Here is a 19,816-nt window from a genome sequence, read left to right on the forward strand (position 1 = left end):
AGTTTAAATGTATTTGGCTAAGGTGTATTTAACCTTCTGACTTCAACTCCGGACTTGAAATCACTGGCCACTTTAATAATTGGAACACTAGTCACTTTAATAATGTTTACATATTTTGCATTATTCATCTCATATGTATATACTGTATTCTTTCCTATTCTTCTGTATCTTAGTCTATGCCACTGACATTGCTTGTCCAAATATTTATATATTTTTAATTCCATTCCTTTAGTTTAGATTGTGTGTATTGTTAGATATTACTGCCATGTTGGAGCTAGACACACAAGCATTTCGCTACACCCACAATAACATCTGCTAAACACGTGTATGTGATAAATACAATTTGATTTGATTTGAACCTTACCAAACTCTACAACCGAAAAATAATTCTGGGTCCATTTCTTTACTTACATCGCTCAAAATCACTTTTTGTTGATTTCTCGGCAAAACATGGTCAAATTGGGCTGTTTTTCAGGGAGGTCGTTCTCCACAATAGTAATGTGCTGACTTCACATTACTGTTATCTGAGAAAATGGGTGTGTTACTTTTGCCCCGTGTTACTTTCATCCCAGCTCTCCCCTAGCTATCAGCAAAGTCCGAGCTAGTAAGGGGGGAAAAAAGTCAAGTGCGAATGTTAGTTCACGAAAGGCATGAGGAGGGGGTGGGGAGGAGGGTGCTGTGGTATTATTTAAGACACTTTGAAAAGGTAGGGTTTCAGATGTTTTCAGAAGATGGGCAGGGACTCTGCTGTCCTAGCTTCAAGGGAAAGATGGTTCCACCATTGGGGCTCTAGGACAGAGAAGAGCTTGGACTGGGCTGAGCGTAAGCTGCCCCTGGGGTGGGAGGGCTAAGAGACCAGAGGTGGCAGAATGGAGTGCTCAAATTGGGGTGTAGGGTTTGAGCATAATCTGAAGGTAGGGAGGGGCAGTATCTCTTGCTGCTCTGTAGGCAAGTACAATGGTGAAATCTCCCTCTGGTTTTTAATGCAGCCACATTTTCTAAAAACTCTTAAATATATGCTCCGAATTAAGATTCAAAGTGCCAAATGGAGGGCGAGGGAGAGCTTTGTATGTGTCTCTGTGTGTGGAGCACAGGTGGTATAGATTTTTTTTCCCTCTGGTTGCACATGCGACATGCTGGTAGAAATTAGGTTTGCCTGCATTAAAGTCCCCGGCCACTAGGAGCGCCATTTCTTGATGAGCATTTTCTTGTTTGCTTGTGGCCTTATATAGCTCGTTGAGTGCGGTCTTAGTGCCAGCATCGGTTTGTGGTGGTACGTTGAAAACTTGGTAGATAGTGTGGTCTACAGCTTATCATGAGGTACTCAACCTCAGGCGAGCAATACCTCAAGACTTCCTTAATATTATACATTGCGCGCTAGCTGTTATTGACAAATAGACACACACCACCACCCCTTGTCTTACCAGACGTAGCTGTTCTGTCCTGCCGATGCACAGAAAACCCAGCCAACTGTATATTATCCATGTCGTCGTTCAGCCAAGACTCGGTGAAACATAAGATATTACAGTTTTTAATGTCCTCTTGGTAGGATAGTCTCAAACTGAGATCATCCAGTTTATTCTCCAGTTATTGCACGTTGGCCAATAGAACGGATGGTAAAGGCGGGTTACCCTCTCGCCGACAAATTCTCTCAAGGCACCCTGATCTTCACCCCCTGTATTTCTGTCTTTTCTTCACGCAAATGATGAGGATTTGGGCCTGGTCTCGGAGAAGCAGTATATCCTTCGCTTCAGACTCTTTAAAGAAAACATCTTTGTCCAGTTCGAGGTGATAAATCGCTGTTCTGATATCCAGAAGCTTTTTTTCAGTCATAAGAGACAGTAGCAGCAACATTACCTACAAAATGAGTTACAAACGATGCAAAAAACACACAAAATAGCACATTTGGTTAGGAGCCTCTAAAACAGCAGCCACCCCATCTGGCGCCATTATTTTATGCAGTACAGTAAAGTAGAGTATTGATCAGTACAGTAGTGTACAGTACAATATACTGTACTCTACTATACTCTACTTTTATTAACAATACTGTATTGTACTGTACTCTACCCCAGAGTTTCTGTTAAGAAAATGTGGCGCCTGACATTCCAGAGGCAGCATTTTAATTTACCAGACATTTGAGAAATTTACTGGACCCATAGGAATTGGGTGCATAACCTGATAAGGGTGCTCAGAATGACAGAAATTACATTTAGATTATGGTAATTAATCGGAACAGAACATGTAAGTCAATTATGCAATTAAGTGTGTCCTTACCGCACACTTTGAAGATGTTAGAATAACTGTCCACATTTACTTTTCCTCAGACAAGACGAGTAAGTAACAAAAAAAAGCACTATCCTATGCATAGGCAGAGCGTAAGTTTCAAGTTTGGGGAAGCAAATTTTTTCAGAAAAATGCACCTTTATAATTAAGCACTCCATGGATCATCGCAGTTGCAGATTCATGTAAGAGAGCCTACTATTCGTAATGTGATGATATCGATTGGATAGTCATCATTTAGGCTAATAATAGGCCTAACTATAGACTATATCAGATACGTTTCTTCTTTGTGTGGGGAAAAACACATTTCATGCAATTTTACTACACTTTATATTGTTGGAGACAATACCAGAATACATTTAAATACAACAAATTACAGGGTAGACTACTCTGCTGACACTGGCTGGACACTGACAAAAAAAAAGAAAAAAAAGGATTGTCCATATAATAGGCCTATGAGAAGGAGACTCAAATACAATATGACGTCAATCTAAACTGGAGGAGGAAATTATTGTCCAAAAATAAACTTAAGTGGCACTAACCTAACAATGAGAAATAGTAAATATGAGCATTGTGCACTCACCAGGGATATGGTGAATGCTCTCCACTGGTGCCAGTAAGATACGCCTACTGTTGTTCGTTCAACTAAAATATAGATTAGTCTTTTCATTGTCTTCCCTTTACAGCAATAGCCATTGACTTTTGAAATATTGCGATATGCCTGGCTGGTCCGCTCTACTTTTCACTGACAGTCGCAACTCAACAATAATCTATTTGGTATTTGCAGTGCATGCTGCCCAAATTGTGCAGACCGACTTTCCTTCTGACTGTAGGCAATGCGATTTAAAACAATCAACAATGTATTTATTTTTTAAGGCTAGGGGAAGCTAATGATCCTCTGTGGCCAAATCATGCTTTAGTAGCCTATTTTGAATGATTTCATTTACTTCTGTATAGACAGGAGTAGGCTAATTAGGTTAATTAATTTTGGAAATTTAATTAAATGTACAATCCCCATGTTGCCTATGTCAGTGTACTATCCTCCATAGTAGAAAAGTTTACCTAATTGGTCAGCTTGTCGAGAAACAAAGAAATGTAATGGGTTCGCACTCATTATTTTATGTTTTTAACTTTTTTACTGCATCAGGGATATTTAAACAGACGTTTCGGCTTTACAGCCTTCTTCAGTGTGTAGGTAAAATGTTATTTAATTCAAAACAGCATTTGTAAAGAACATCAGATGAGCAACAGGTGCTTCTAATCAGGGATGTGGCTTTTCTGGTTTACCTGTACACAAATTAGTCAGAAAGACTATTGCCACAGGTGTCCACTCACCTAAATACATCACATCAATTCATGAGATAGCCCACCAGACTCTGGGACAATAAATCCCAAATGCATACAACTAGTAGGCCTAGGCTACATAAAACATTTTTTTAAAAGGCAAAGAATATGATGCAACAGATCAGAACGTTTAGCTTAAAATGTTGATTAACTATTATTTCTTAACATTAGCTCAGCAATGCGCACAAGGCAGTAGGCTACACGCGAATGTGCATTTGGCTTCCTGACAGTGAAAGAAAGTTGAAAACCAATAGAACGAGATAAATAGGCTACTGGTTTCAATGGAATATGGAAGTCTGTATAAAATAGTTGCCTCCACGATATGGTCGGATTGTACTTTGATGCAAGGTAAAATATGCCTCATAATATGTAGTAAAACGTTCAGGATTCAAAACAATTTAAGTAGTTATGTTTTCAAAATGGATACTTCCTCCAGCTCATTGCAAAGTGGTGTGTGACATGCTGATTAAGCCTGACTTCCGGAAGTTGCCTATGCATTTGCATGTCAAATGGGAAACATGCTTCAATTACCAGTTGAGAAATACAAATATGAACTATACTGAACAAAAATATAAACGCAACAATTTCAATGATTTTACTCAGTTACAGTCCATAAGGAAATCAGTCAAGTTAAATAAATTCATTAGGCCCTCATCTATGAATCTCACATGACAGAGCAGGGGCGCAGCCTTGGGTGGGGAGCCAGGCCCAGCCAATCAGAATGAGTTTTTCCCCACGAAAGGCTTTATTACAGACAGAAATACTCCTCAGTTTCATCAGCTGTCCGGGTTGGCTGGTCTCAGACGATGTCGGATGTGGAGGTCCTGGGCTGGCCTGGTTACTCGTGGTCTGCAGTTGTGAGACCAGTTGGACGTATTTCCAAATTATCTAAAACAATGTTGGTAGAGAAATTAACATTAAATTCGCAACAACTCTGGTGGACATTCTTGCAGTAAGCATGCCAATTGCACCCTCCCTCAAAACTTGAGGCATTGTGTTTGTGTGACAAAACTGCACATTTTAGAGTGGGCTTATTATTGGGCTTATAAAAGTGCTGTCTGACATATTTTCCACTAAAAGGGTCTCTATCTGTATGCTGTGTGTGATAAATAAGGAATATTCACACATGCCAATTTAATTCCACAAAATTATGTTAATTAACCCATCGATCAATACGCATTACTGGTCAAATGTATTTCCATCAACTGGTATTCCCATAAATAAATAGGATAGAGAGCATTATTTCGCTATGGGATTTTTTCTATTTTCCTAGAACAATTGGCTGGTGCCAATTCCATTTTTTCATCTTAAAAAAACATGCAATGGCCAAAAGCTGACTATTACGGCTAATGGAAACTCTGCTCTGCTCTACTCACTGTATTGTATTGTAATGTATTCTACAGTTCTCTATCGCTGTACAGTAATGTACTCTGCTCTACTCACTGTACTGGACTCTACTGTGCTCTACTTACTGTACTGTACTATCCAAACGTCTATGATAGGTTCAGATTTGGTCCAGTCCGGTCCGTCTGTGGACATTAACATCAAGGCCAGAGTGCACTGACAAAATGTAAATGTCCATGCACGTCCGGTGTCGGTCGGTGCTCCGTAGGTGAGGATGCTGATTACAGTAAATGGAAAGAGAGGAGGCTTATGGGTAGGTGTCAGTAAGACCTGGGAAAGGTGACATTAACTGGAGAGTGAGAGGCAGAGAGAGAGAGAGAGGCAGAGAGAGAGAGAGAGAGGCAGAGAGAGGCAGAGAGAGGCAGAGAGAGGCAGAGAGAGGCAGAGAGAGAGACAGAGAGAGAGACAGAGAGACAGAGACAGAGACAGAGAGACAGAGAGAGAGAGAGAGAGAGAGAGATTGTCCAGACTGTTTAACACTCTTGGTTTGACAAACAGAAAGACAAAGAAAACCATTATGAGCTGAACATAACACTGCGCCAGTGGAAGGGAGGACAGTAGAAGGAGACCCAACTGTGGTTTGTGACTATTATGACTTCCCATTGTTGGCAATTCAGTTGCAGTAATTCCATTACGTATTTTTTGGTAATTCCATGACCAATTCGATAACAGAATTACGAGTTTTAATCACTTAATAATTAAAAACAAAAATTGATATGTGTAAAATCACTAACTAATTGGTAGGTTTATCATTAATTGTTACTTCTGTGAACTTTCTTTATCCTCCCTCCTCACGAGGGAGAGAAATTGGAAAATATCTTAAAGATATGTGGGTTTTTGATAACAGAATTATAGAAGGTAAAAAATGTATCCAAAACTAAATATACTGTGTTTATTAGTTGGCAGCAGGGATCTTTGTCATCATTATTTTGTTTTGATTCTTCTGATACATTTTAAAACTTCTTCAGGATCGGTGTCCCTTCCATGGCATGGTTGAGCTAATGTAGGCTAATTCGATTAGCATGAGGTTGTAAGTAACAATAACATTTCCCAGGACATAGACATATCTGATATTGGCAGAAAGTTTAAATTCTTCTTAATCTAACTGCACTGTCCAATTTACAGTAGCTATTACAGTGAAAGAATACCATGCTATTGTTTGAGGAGAGTGCACAATTTTGAACATGAAAAGTTATTAATAAACAAATTAGGCACATTTAGGAAGTCTTGATACAACATTTTAAATGGAAATACAATGGTTCATTGGATCAGTCAAAAACGTTGCACATACACTGATGCCATCTAGTGGCCAAAATCTAAATTGCACATGGGCTGGAACGATACATTATGGCCTTTTTTTGGCATTTCAAATACAAAAGAACGGTTGTTTTTTTCTTTGTATCATCTTTTACCAGATCTATTGTGTTATATTCTACTACATTCTTTTCACATTTCCATAAACTTCAAAGTGTTTCCTTTCAAATGGTACCAAGAATATGCATATCCTTGCTTCATGGCCTGAGCTACAGGCAGTTAGATTTGGGTATGTCATTTTTGGCGAATATTTTAAAAAGGGGCCAATCCTTAAGAGCTTTTAATACTTTTTCTGCTAGATGTTTTATCCAGATATTTATCCAGAAATAAAAGCCTTTACTTACGCCTAATATTTGAGATGGAAAATTGTCTTAATTTCCCCAAAATATAGAATCTTAGCTTTCATTTGATACCCAATTTTGATATGCTGCTATGAACTACACATGTTGGTGCTCATGGGTCCTTTCTGATGAAAATGCCCAGCATGAAAGGCCCCTGACCTTTAATGTTTATCAGAGGATAGCAGAGCCATGAAGTGCTTTTCATGTTGAAACAAATGTGAGCGTTGCTTTGTGCTCTCAGCTAGGAATAAACCCTATGTAGACCTCCTGAGGAGCGATGCATGCCTACTGAGAACACCTATTCATACCCCAATGACCCCTCTTTCTCTGTGTAGCTCCAAGTGCACCAGAGGAGAAAAGGATAAGTGGTTTTCTGATTTTTCTACTGCACATGCTTTTGAATCATCCTGCTACTCAGACAGAGTAGCTGTACTGGTGTGGTAGACATGCAAAGAGAGAGAGGGAGTTGTTTATGTTCTCTTGACGCATAAATGATGTGCTTTTAGTCTTAGTAATATATATATTCTTGTCCAAGTGGCGCAGCGTCAAAGGCACTGCATCTCAGTGCTAGTGGCATCACTACAGATCCTGGTTCGATTCCAGGCTGTATCACAACCGGACGAGATTGGGAGTCCCATAGGGCGGCGCACAATTGGCCCAGCGTCGTCCGGGTTAGGGTTTGGCCAGGGTAGGCCGTCATTGTAAATAAGAATTTGTTCTTAACTGACTTGGCTAGTTAAATAAAGGTTACATATTTTGTTTTACAAAGTCAGTCTCTCTCTAGGACTGATTGTTGTCTAGTATTAATCTGTGCAGTTCTGGCTCCCCCTATGGGAGCACTGCAAGTATTATTACACCTACAATGTGGAGTTCGAACAGGAGCCTCTCAAAATCACTCCATGTTAATCATCTGCAGGAGCAGAGTCATGCAGTGTAGACGAGTCTCTGTGTTGCTTCCTGGTCTGTTACTGGATACTGTTCCGTTTATGTACTGTCTGCTTTACTTTATTCTTTCTGATGGATTAGTATTTTGACTGTCTATATTGAACGTTTACTCTCTCTTCATCTATCCAATTAACTCAGTAAATATTCAGCTTCCCATCTTTGTGACGAGTTCTATCCACTTTCTGTCTTTTGGTCTCTCATTATGACTCTCTCGCATCTTTAAAATCAAATCAAATGTTATTTGTCACATGCGCCAAATACAACAGGTACAGTGAAACCTTACAGTGAAATGCTTATTTACAAGCCCTTAACCAACAATGCAGTTAAGAAAAAAATACCACAAAAAAGAATAAGAAATAAAAGTAACAAATAATTAAAGAGCACCAGTAAAATAACAATAGCGAGGCTATACAGTGGGGGAGAAAAGTATTTGATCCCCTGCTAATTTTGTACGTTTGCCCACTGACAAAGAAAGGATCGGTCTATAATTTTAATGGTAGGTTTATTTGAACAGTGAGAGACAGAATAACAACAAAAATATCCAGAAAAACGCATGTCAAAAATGTTATAAATTGATTTGCATTTTAATGAGGGAAATAAGTATTTGACCCCCTCTCAATCAGAAAGGTTTCTGGCTCCCAGGTGTCTTTTATACAGGTAACGAGCTGAGATTAGGAGCACACTCTTAAAGGGAGTGCTCCTAACCGCAGCTTGTTACCTGTAAAAAAGACACCTGTCCACAGAAGAAATCAATCAATCAGATTCCAAACTCTCCACCATGGCCAAGACCAAAGAGCTCTCCAAGGATGGCAGGGACTAGATTGTAGACCTACACAAGGCTGGAATGGGCTACAAGACCATCGCCAAGCAGCTTGGTGAGAAGGTGACAACATTTGGTGTGATTATTCGCAAATGGAAGAAACACAAAAGAACTGTCAATATCCCTCGGCCTGGGGCTCCATGCAAGATCTCACCTCGTGGAGTTGCAATGATCATGAGAACGGTGAGGAATCAGCCCAGAACTACACGGGAGGATCTTGTCAATTATCTCAAGGCAGCTGGGACCATAGTCACCAAGAAAACAATTGGTAACACACTACGCCTTGAAGGACTGAAATCCTGCAGCGTCCGCAAGGTCCCCCTTCTCAATAATACATATACATGCCCGTCTGAAGTTTGCCAATGAACATCTGAATGACTCAGAGGACAACTGGTGAAAGTGTTGTGGTCAGATGAGACCAAAATGGAGCTCTTTGACATCAACTCAACTCGCCGTGTTTGGAGGAGGAGGAATGCTGCCTATGACCCCAAGAACACCATCTCCACCGTCAAACATTGAGGTGGAAACATTATGCTTTGGGGGTGTTTTTCTGCTAAGGGGACAGGACAACTTCACCGCATCAAAGGGACGATGGACGGGGCCATGTACCGTCAAATCTTGGGTGAGAACCTCCTTCCCTCAGCCAGGGTGTTGAAATGGGTCGTGGATGGGTATTCCAGCATGACAATGACCCAAAACACACAGCCAAGGCAACAAAGGAGTGGCTCAAGAAGAAGCACATTAAGGTCCTGGAGTGGCCTAGCCAGTCTCCAGACCTTAATCCCATAGAACATCTGTGGAGGGAGCTGAAGGTTCGAGTTGCCAAACGTCAGCCTCGAAACCTTAATGACTTGGAGAAGATCTGCAAAGAGGAGTGGGACAAAATCCCTCCTGAGATGTGTGCAAACCTGGTGGCCAACTACAAGAAACGTCTGACCTCTGTGATTGCCAACAAGGGTTTTGCCACCAAGTACTAAGTCATGTTTTGCAGAGGGGTCAAATACTTATTTCCCTCATTAAAATGCAGATCATTTTATAACATTTTTAACATGCGTTTTTCTGGATTTTTTTGTTGTTATTCTGTCTCTCACTGTTCAAATAAACCTACTATTAAAATTATAGACTGATCATTTCTTTGTCAGTGGGCGAACGTACAAAATCAGCAGGGGATCAAATACTTTTTTCCCCCACTGTATAAAAGGGGGTACCGGTACAGAGTCAATGTCCGGGGGCACCGATTAGTCGAGGTAATTAACCTGTTAGGGCTAGGGGGCAGTATTTACACGGCCGGATAAAAAACGTACCCGATTTAATCTGGTTACTACTCCTGCCCAGTAACTAGAATATGCATATAATTATTGGCTTTGGATAGAAAACACCCTAAAGTTTCTAAAACTGTTTGAATGGTGTCTGTGAGTAAGTTGGTCATAGGTTGGAGGGCCATTACTACTATGACGCGGGCGCCCATGTGTACCCTCCCCTTCCAAAACGTTTAGTAAGACAATGCAATCGTCCCCCTTGAATATTATTGAAGCTCTGATTGAAAAAGGCCCTAAAGATTTATGTTATACAACGTCTGACATGTTTGAACGAACGTAAATATATTTTTTTGCACATTCGTGACGACAAGTCCCGCGCGCTACAGCACATTTTGAGTAGCCTTCGGAACGCGCTAACAAGAAGGAGCTATTGGGACATAAATTATTAACTTTTTCGAACAAAACTACATTTGTTGTGGACCTGGGATTACTGGAAGTGCCTTCTGATGAAGATAATCAAAGGTAAGGGAATATTTACAATAGTATATTTGATATTAGATGGTTCCAAGATGGCGCTAACCTGTATCGCCTAGCCTATTTTTCTGAGCCCAGCATCCCCTTTTATTGCAAAGTGTGATTTCCCAGTAAAGTTATTTTTAAATCTGGCAATGCGGTTGCATTCACGAGATGTTAATCTATAATTCTTTGAATGACAATATTACAATTAAAAAATGTTTTTGAATAGTAATTTAGTAAATTGTAGCACTGATTCACCGGATGCATTTGAGGGAAAATATTTTCTGAACGTCACGTGCCGATGTAAAATGCTGTATTTATATACAAATATAAACTTTATCGAACAAAAGAATGCATGTATTTTGTAACATGATGTCCTAGGAGTGTCATCTGATGAAGATTGTCAAAGGTTAGTGCTTCATTTAGCTGTTTTTTGGTTATTTGTGATGCATGTGGTTGGTCGGAAAATGGCGGTGTGGCTATTTTGACGATGTACTCTCCTAACATAATGTAATGTTTTGCTTTCGCTGTAAAGCCTTTTTGAAATCGGACAACGTGGTTCGATTCAGGAGAAGTGTATCTATAAAATGGTGTAAAATAGTCCTATGTTTGAGAAACAGAAATTATTAGATTTGGTTATGGATTTGGTTATGAATATGGCCCTCTGATTTTTCGCTGGATGTTGATCCCGGTTACGGGATCAGCGCTAAAAGAGGGAAGAAAAAAGGCAAGGGAAGAAGATCAAAGTAACCAGATAGAGCTGCACTGGAAGGACAGCATTTCCTTGTGCATGTCCGAACTCTCACATAAGTCAAGTCTCAACTATCTGGCTTCAAGGAATACAATCGTGCCCTGCCAGAAGCTGTCTGGTTTGCAGGTTAGAGGGTTTTACTTGGAGAAGAAAATCCCTCTGCCAACGACCTACTCGAGAGAGTTTATTCCTGCAAACAGAGATCATATTCCTACTCCAGAGACTGCAAGAGCATGGTCTCATCTTGAACACATTGCAGAGGAGATTGCTCCTCAACAGAGCTGTGATGTCTGTCTCTTAATTGGCTACAACTGCTCCCAGGCTCTCCTTCCAAGAGAAATTGTGTCTGGTAAGGGAAATAAGCATTTTGCTCAGAGCAACAGACCTTGGCTGGAGCATCGTCGGCTATGGAAACCCATGTATCGACTATGGCAACGCTATTGGAGTGAGTCATCGGGTTATCGTTAGACAGGTGATGCCAAGCCTTCGATCTTCTTCCAACTTCACAAATCAAGTATACTATGTTTGTAGAACACGCGTAAGAGAGGTAATCACAGCACTGGACATTATCAAGACGCTTGAATCTGACTTCAATGAGAGAGCTGCAGAAGAGGACCTCATATCTCAAGAGGATATCCAGTTCCTGGCAAAAATGAAAGCGGGCATCAGACGCAAGGACAATGGACATTACAAGATGCCACTGCCGTTTAAGGAAGAAAGACCTAACCTGCCGAACAATAAAACATGTGCAGTTCACTGTCTCAAGTGCCTGGAAAGGAGGCTAAGGAGAGACAAGCAGTACTACAAGGACTACACAGCATTCATGGAAGAGACCATAGCTTGTGGAGATGCCGAGAAGGTCTCCACTGAGGAAATTAACAAGCATCCAGCATGGTACATCCCGCACCATGGGGTTTATCATCCACAAAAGCCTGAGAAGATACGAGTCGTCTTTGACTGCTCAGATAAGTTTCGAGAGATGTCCTTGAATGACCATCTCCTTACCGGTCCAGAGTTGACAAACACATTGCTGGGTGTACTTTGTCGTTTTCGTAAGGGTCCAGTTGCAATCATGTGTGACGTAGAGCGCATGTTCCACCAGTTTCATGTGACAGCAGAAGACCAAGATTATCTGCGGTTCCTTTGGTGGGAGAACGGAGATCTAGAGTCTCAACCCTCAGTGTATCGTATGAAGGTCTACTTGCTCGGCGCAGCTTCATCTCCTGGTTGCGCCAACTATGGTCTCAAACATCTTGCTGCCGAAGGACGAGGAAGCTTCAGTGAAAAGTCTATCCAGTTTATAGAAAGGAACTTTTATGTTGATGATGGGTTGACGAGCGTATCGTCTGAAGCTGAAGCGGCCCAGCTTGTGAAAGAAGCAAGAGAGCTTTGCAGCATCGGCAAACTTCGGTTGCACAAGTTTATCTCGAACAGCAAGGAAGTTATAGCCACAATTCCCAAGGAAGAACGTGCCGAGGGTGCCAAAAACCTGGATATGGCTCTGGGTGAACCACACATGGAGAGAGCGCTTGGTGTACTGTGGTGTGTCGCATCAGACGAGTTCCAGTTTAGAGTAGTTGTCAAGGAATGCCCACTCACAAGAAGAGGAATTTTGTCTACAGTAGCCTCTGTATATGATACGCTTGGGTTTGTGGCACCCTTTGTCCTGGCAGGTAAGCAGATCTTGCAGCAGATGTGTCGTGACAAGATCGACTGGGATGACCCCCTTCCAGATGACCTATGTTCCCAGTGGGAATTCTGGCTTCAAGGTCTACAAAACTTGTCTGAAGTAAGGATCCAACGAGGCTACTTGCCATCAAGTTTCAAAGAAGTGCAGAGTTATGAGCTCCATCACTTCTCTGATGCTAGTACCTCAGGTTATGGAGAGTGCTCATACCTCAGAACAATCAGCACAGCAGGAGAAGTTCATTGCTCCCTAGTTATGGGGAAGTCGAGAGTCGCCCCTTCAAGGTTACGACCATACCACGACTGGAACTTTCAGCAGCGGTGGTAGCTGTTCGAACAAGTGACATGCTCAAAAGGGAGCTAGAGATACAAGGTCTACAGGAATTCTTCTGGACAGACTCGAAGGTAGTTCTCGGCTACATCAACAATGAAGCCAGAAGATTCCACGTCTTTGTAGCTAACCGTATTCAACACATTAAGCAAAGCACAGATCCCGAACAATGGCGATATGTGATCTCTGAAGAGAATCCTGCGGATCATGCTTCCAGAGGTCTCACATCAGAACAGCTCATGGCTTCCAACTGGTTCACAGGTCCAGACTTTCTTTGGCAAGAAGAACTTCGCAAAGGACAAGTCAAGGGGGGAGAGTTCTCAGACAATGACCCAGAGCCGCAGAAATCCCTGGTCCATGATACCCAGGCAAAGGAAGAAAGATCGTTACTAGATCACCTTCACAAGTTCTCAGACTGGGCAAGAGTGGTAAAAGCTATTGCCAGGCTCAAACAACGTGTCAAGGAAGCCATGGGCTTAAAACTGAGGTCCAGTGAAGCTACAAGCATAGAAGAAAAGAGAGAGGCAGAGCTCACCATTATAAAGATGGTTCAAGAAGCAGCCTTCTCCCATGAGATACACAACCTTAGGCACCAGAAAGACATCAAGACCAAAGATAAAGCAAGCAAGTTGCATAAATTGAGTCCATTTCTGGATGAGCAAAGTATCCTCAGGGTGGGAGGTCACTTGGCTCATGCAACTCTTCATTCCCATGTGAAGCATCCTGCAATCCTGCCAAGAGATTGCAATCCTCGTCAAGCACTATCATGAAAGAGTACGACACCAAGGACGTGGAATGATGATCAATGAGCTGCGATCCAACGGTATATGGATCCTAGGATGCAGCAATGCAGTTTCCTCTCACATCTACAAATGTGTGAAATGCAGGAAATTCAGAAGATGTACAGAAGAGCAAAGGATGGCAGATCTTCCAAAGGAACGCATGGAGACCACACCTCCCTTCACATACTGCGGGATGGACTGCTTTGGACCTTTCTATGCCAAGGACGGAAGAAGAGAGTTAAAGCGTTATTGGCTCCTACTCACTTGCATGGGCTCTCGAGCAGTTCACATTGAAATGCTTGATGACTTAACCACAGATGCCTTTATCAATGCCCTGCGTTCATTCATTGCCATACGTGGTAATGTTCATCAAATCAGATGTGATCAAGGCAGCAACTTCATTGGCGCAAGACACGAGTTTGTGGACATCCTGAAACAAATGGATCAAACACAACTGAAGGAACTTGGATGCGAGTTTATCATGAACACCCCATATTCAAGTCACATGGTTGGTGTTTGGGAAAGGCAAATCCGCGCGATACGAAGTGTCTTAACATCCATTCTGGATCAGTCAGACGGAAGACTTGACAGCGCTTCTCTGCGTACCTTTCTCTATGAAGTCATGCCGATTTTAAATAGTAGGCCCCTATCTACGGAATATCTGAATGATCCATTAGGTCCAGAACCTCTCACACCAAATCACATCTTGACAATGAAGTCCACAATTATCTTACCACCACCTGGACAGTTCATCAAGGAAGATTTTTATCTCTGCAAGAGATGGCGCAGAGTACAATTCTTAGCCAATGAATTCTGGACAAGGTGGAAGAAAGAGTACCTCCTAAACCTCCAACACAGACAGAAATGGAATAAAGACAGAAGAAACGCAAGGATTAATGACATTATATCTTACAAGATACTGCACCACGCAACCAGTGGAAATTGGCAAAGGTTACAGAAGTGTACCCGGGACAGGATGGCCGGGTGAGAAGATTCAAGTTACTGATCAGTGACTCAACCCTGGATGAGAGAGGTAAACGCATCACCAAACCCACCTATCTGGAGAGGCCCATCCATAAGACAGTCACCCTCCTAGAAGCCGATCAAGAAACCTGCAGACCCCTTTCCCAGAAATCACTGGTGATTGTGGGAGTGTAACTGACAATTAACCTGTAAGTCTATGTCGTTGTTTTTTGTTTGAATTGTTTACGTGTTCGCTATGCGGGGGAAATGATAAAACAAGCGGAACTACGTAGCTAATAACTGTTATAGCGGGGATCATTATTGTAGCGACACACCTTTCGAGGGAAGGCAATCCCGCGCTGTGTTAGCTAAGTTTTCATGTCATCGGGTGTAGTTCGTAAAGGTTGAAGTGTGTATGTTAGGATGGTAATGTTATAATAATTAAGGATGAAGTGTGAATTCATGCCAGGAATAATACGTGTGAAGTTTGATTTCCTCCCTTCTGTAATAAGCAGCCAATGAGGTATTTTTCCTTTATTCATGTGTTTAATCTGATACTGTTATAGCTCCGGCTAAACTGTTTATGTATGTAAGCACTTCAGAGTTATACCAAGCTAATAAGTCACTCGTAGGATAAGAAGGTTGTAAGAGTGTGCTTAACTGTATTTTCATTTACTTTATAGTTCTCACGGAAGGTGATAATTTTGACTAAAACTACAGAATAAAGCCGCCAGTTAAAATCAAGGAACGGTTGTGCTCGTGGTTACTGGAGGGAGCTACACTAATTGCTGTATCATCAGTAGCAGTGGTAAGTAGTAGTAGTAGTATTTTCTAAAGTAGGAGCTTTATTAGAAATGGTCAGTGACAGCAGAATCAGAGATCCCTCTTCTAAAGAACCAGGCTGCATAATGACTGATCCCAAAAATCAACTTACTGCTGGGAGCATATGCAGGTAGCCCAGTGGTTAGAGAGGTGAGCCGGCCACTGGAGGGTTGTAAATTTGAATCCCGGGTCTGATGGGAAAAATCTGTTGGGATTATTATTGTTTTGCCTTCGAGCAAGGCACTTACAGTAACCCCCCAACAACAGCTACCCGGGCACCCAGTATGGAAGCCCCCCACACCTCTCCAAAACCTGTGTGTGTGTGTTTTAGAGAGATAAAAAGGATTAAAAGCGGAAGTCCAATTTCAGTTGGACCAATAAAGTAATCTTAAAGCCAGCACAGTATTGAGTACACAGACAGAAATGGAGAGAGAGCTAGTGAGACTTGGGTAGTGTCCCAATAGTCTAAAGATGCTCATCCACACTAATCTGAAAGCACGGGATATGTGGTATCAGATGCCCAAAGGCATCCCTACATTATCCATATGATTTTCACCCATATGGATAAGGCAGCTAGGAGAGGAAGTGACATAATACTGTTGGGATCAACCTTTCAACTGCAATCATTTATGTCACAATCTTTCAACTGCAATCATTCATATCACTGCCTGGATAAACATAATGATGGTTAATGTGAAGAAAGATGAGGAGAGGAAGGAAATTAAAACTATTGAGATGCACCCTTAGGCTAGTTAGTCAGTCAATGCAGCTACATCCTTTAGCCTCTGTCAGTGTTGTGAATTGGTGCTGCTCCAATTGCCCACACATCTGAGACACCTTGGGGAGCAGAGCGCTGCTTCTTACCATAAGTTACAGACAGGTGACACAGATGGACTGCATTATACAACACCAAGCTACATTCATCATGCACATCTTGTACAGAACATTGCCTGCATGGAATACTGAGTACCTTACTACAGTCATTAGCTTAGGTGACCACTAGTAGGTAGTCTTGCTCTTTCTAAGTTTCAAGCCACTGTCTATCCATTGATATCTCCCTATATTTTATAAACAACATTACTATTCTACATAATCATAATAATTTAAAGAGATTATCTGGTACTTTTGTTTACTTTTTAGCCAGTAGTTCTGAAAGTAGCCTTATGAGCCAAAGTGGTTTAAAAAAATTGCGTACTACGTCACATATGTGCACCACATCATTACTCTCTCTTGCTCTGCTGTGTGTGCATCTTGCTAGCTGTCACTCAAATTTCGAGGGGCTGAACCTCATTGGCTGGAACTCAAATTGCTAGGGGGCTGGCCCACATGGGAGAAAATGGCGCTGCACAGCTTCCAGTAAATAGTTACTTTCAAACTAGGGATTTCGTGGCTAATTGAAGTAAAACAGTAATTCTGCTCATAGATTATGCAGGTATGAACTACACATTGACACATTCAGCCCAAAGCGGGAGGTTTAAAAATATTGACTAATTATCAAAGTTCTGGAGCATGTCTTTAACTTCTTTAATTTTAGTTAAGAACAAATTATTATTTAGAATGACTGCCTACCCTGGCCAAACCCGGACGACGCTGGGCCAATTGTGTGCCCCCCTTTCACGGCCAGATGTGATACAGCCTGGATTTGAACCAGGAACTGTAGTGACACCTCTTGCACTGAGATACAGTGCCTTAGACCGCTACACCACTTGGGAGCCCATCTTCTAATGAAGATCAATGGATTTTAGATCAGTTAAAGTGAATTTACCCACACTTAGTTTGAGTTGGTATAGTAATCCAAAGCATAAACATAAGTCTGTCTCATAAAAAATGTAAATGGCCAGTCAGCAGTTGAAACAATAACAAAGTGTAATCGTGCCACTGTTTCGGTAAAAGGCTGAGGGATGGGGCCTGAGAAATCGAATCACTCTCAAATTCATAGACAGAGCTATGGATGCAAGGACTGATGAGCCAAAATTATAGTTTTAACCATGTTTTGAGGCTATACAGTGCTCATTTACATGTACTTTGTTTACAAACATTGGCGTAAAACAAGCTTATATGATGAGGTTCTGATGGGGTATGACAGTTAAACTAAGCTCATGAGGTATTTATAAGTGATATTCTTCATCAATCAATGGGTACATATCATTCCCTGTAGCTCAGTTGGTAGAGCATGGTGTTTGCAACACCAGGGTTGTGGGTTCGATTCCCATGGGGGGCCAGCACAGAAAAAAAAATGTATGGAAATGTATGCATTCACTACTGTAAGTCGCTCTGAATAAAAGCGTCTGCTAAATGACTAAAATGTAAATGTAATTAATTTATAAGTCAAAAAATGGATGTAGCAACTGCTGATTGCCCCTTTAAACAAGTGTTACTTTGATTTTATTTATCTAGGCAAGTCAGTTAAGAACAAATTCTTATTTACAATGTTGGCCTACCAAAAGGCAAAATACCTCCTGTGGGGACGGGATTAAATAATAATAACAACATATAAATATAGGACAAAACACACATCACGACAAGAGAGACCTAAGACAACAACAGCAAGGCAGCAACACATGACAACACAGCATGGTAGCAGTACAAAACATGGTACAAACATTAGTGGGCACAGACAACAGCACAAGGGGCAAGAAGGTAGAGACAACAATACATCACGCAAATCAGCCACAACTATCAGTAAGAGTGTCCATGATTGAGTCTTTGAATGAAGAGATTGAGATAAAACTGTCCAGTTTTAGTGTTTGTTGAAGCTCGTTCCAGTCGCTAGCTGCAGCGAACTGAAAAGAGGAGCGCAGGGATGTGTGCGCTTTGGGGACCTTTAACAGAATGTGACTGGCAGAACGGGTGTTGTATGTGGAGGATGAGGGCTGCAGTCGATATCTCAGATAGGGTGGAGTGAGGCCTAAGAGGGTTTTTATAAATAAGCATCAACCAGTGGGTCTTGCGACGGGTATACAGATGTGACCAGTTTACAGAGGAGTATAGAGTGGAGTGATGTGTCCCATAATGAGCATTGGTGGCAAATCTGATGGCCGAATGGTAAAGAACATATAGCCGCTCAAGAGCACCCTTACCTGCTGATCTATACATTCTGTCTCCGTAATCTACCTTGGGTAGGATGTCATCCGAATCAGGGTTGGTTTGGCAGCTGGGGTGATAGAGGAAAAGGGGTCTAGATTTAACTTTAACACAGTGATAAGTAGGCATACTGTACACCTGCACTGCAATAAGGCATACACTGTATGTAAACACTAGCCTACCATCATGTCACTACATAGCCTTTACGTTGAACAGAAAGAGCAACTATTTTTTTCCCCTGTGCTGCTAGGTGACACTGGGAAAGATCGTTTTGCATGGCCCCGTACCCCGGGTAGGCGGAGTTTATATTTTGTAGACTATTCCATTGGTCTTTAAGTGAACTCTCACTCAGGGCACCGGGCCGTGCAAAACAAACTCGCCCTCCTATTATACCGTGAATTACTATGTTCCAATGAAAACAGGAGGAATTCCCAGATTCCTCCAATCCCGATCTGCCTGGAGAATCCATGCATGGGGAGAGTGAGGGGCGGCTAGGCTGGTCATGGCATTTTACTAGTGGAAAAAACGGCAGGACAAGGAACACAACATTTTTGACTGTTGGGATAGTTTTGGTGATTTTACGTCACTGAAAGTAACCTTGAGCTACTTATTTAGGAAGTGAATTGATTTGCTGGAGAGACACGATTGTTATTGTATCAGAACTGAAAGCCAGCCTACTTGCTTGAGCAATAGATACAAAGTTACACCTCCTAGCCCACTGGATAATTGTGTGACACACGGATCTGGGACGACTACTCGCTGCAATGGACCACTGGATTTAAGGAGTTTGGGACGCGTTTTGGGTTTTGGATGAACAATTAGGTTCGTCCCCTTCCGTCTGGTGTGAAAACGGATAGTCGCCAGTCATGCCAGCGAAAACAAAGTACAATCTTGTTGATGATGGCCATGATTTGAGAATTCCAATGCATAACGAGGAAGCATTCCAACATGGGATCAACTTCGAAGCAAAGGTGAGTTATTTTTATATGCTACTGTATTGAGATTATTTGCCAAACTATCTCCCAATCCCTCCTTTTCCTCATTAATGGAGTTGTGTTTAGCCTATTGAATATCACGGTGGTATATTGCTGCCACTCAGCAAAATAATATATTTTGTATCATTATGATATAACATCACGTTATTACAAAATAAATCAATAACGAAAATAACCCA

At 41.6% G+C, this 19,816-nt stretch overlaps 1 protein-coding gene across 2 annotated transcripts in view; it reads left to right on the top strand.

Annotated features, from left to right (window-relative positions):
* Window positions 1-19,062: 19,062 nt before the first annotated feature.
* The window catches only part of LOC115192357 (carboxyl-terminal PDZ ligand of neuronal nitric oxide synthase protein), a 248,088-nt gene continuing 247,334 nt past the window's right edge, over window positions 19,063-19,816 (top strand). For both annotated transcript variants that reach the window (XM_029750756.1, XM_029750757.1), the window contains exon 1: window positions 19,063-19,613. In XM_029750756.1, the coding sequence (XP_029606616.1) occupies window positions 19,509-19,613 (105 nt within the window). In that variant the 5' untranslated portion in view covers window positions 19,063-19,508. The remainder of the gene's footprint in view (window positions 19,614-19,816) is intronic.

This window comes from Salmo trutta, chromosome 4 (assembly GCF_901001165.1).
Source record: "Salmo trutta chromosome 4, fSalTru1.1, whole genome shotgun sequence".
NCBI lineage: Eukaryota > Metazoa > Chordata > Actinopteri > Salmoniformes > Salmonidae > Salmo > Salmo trutta.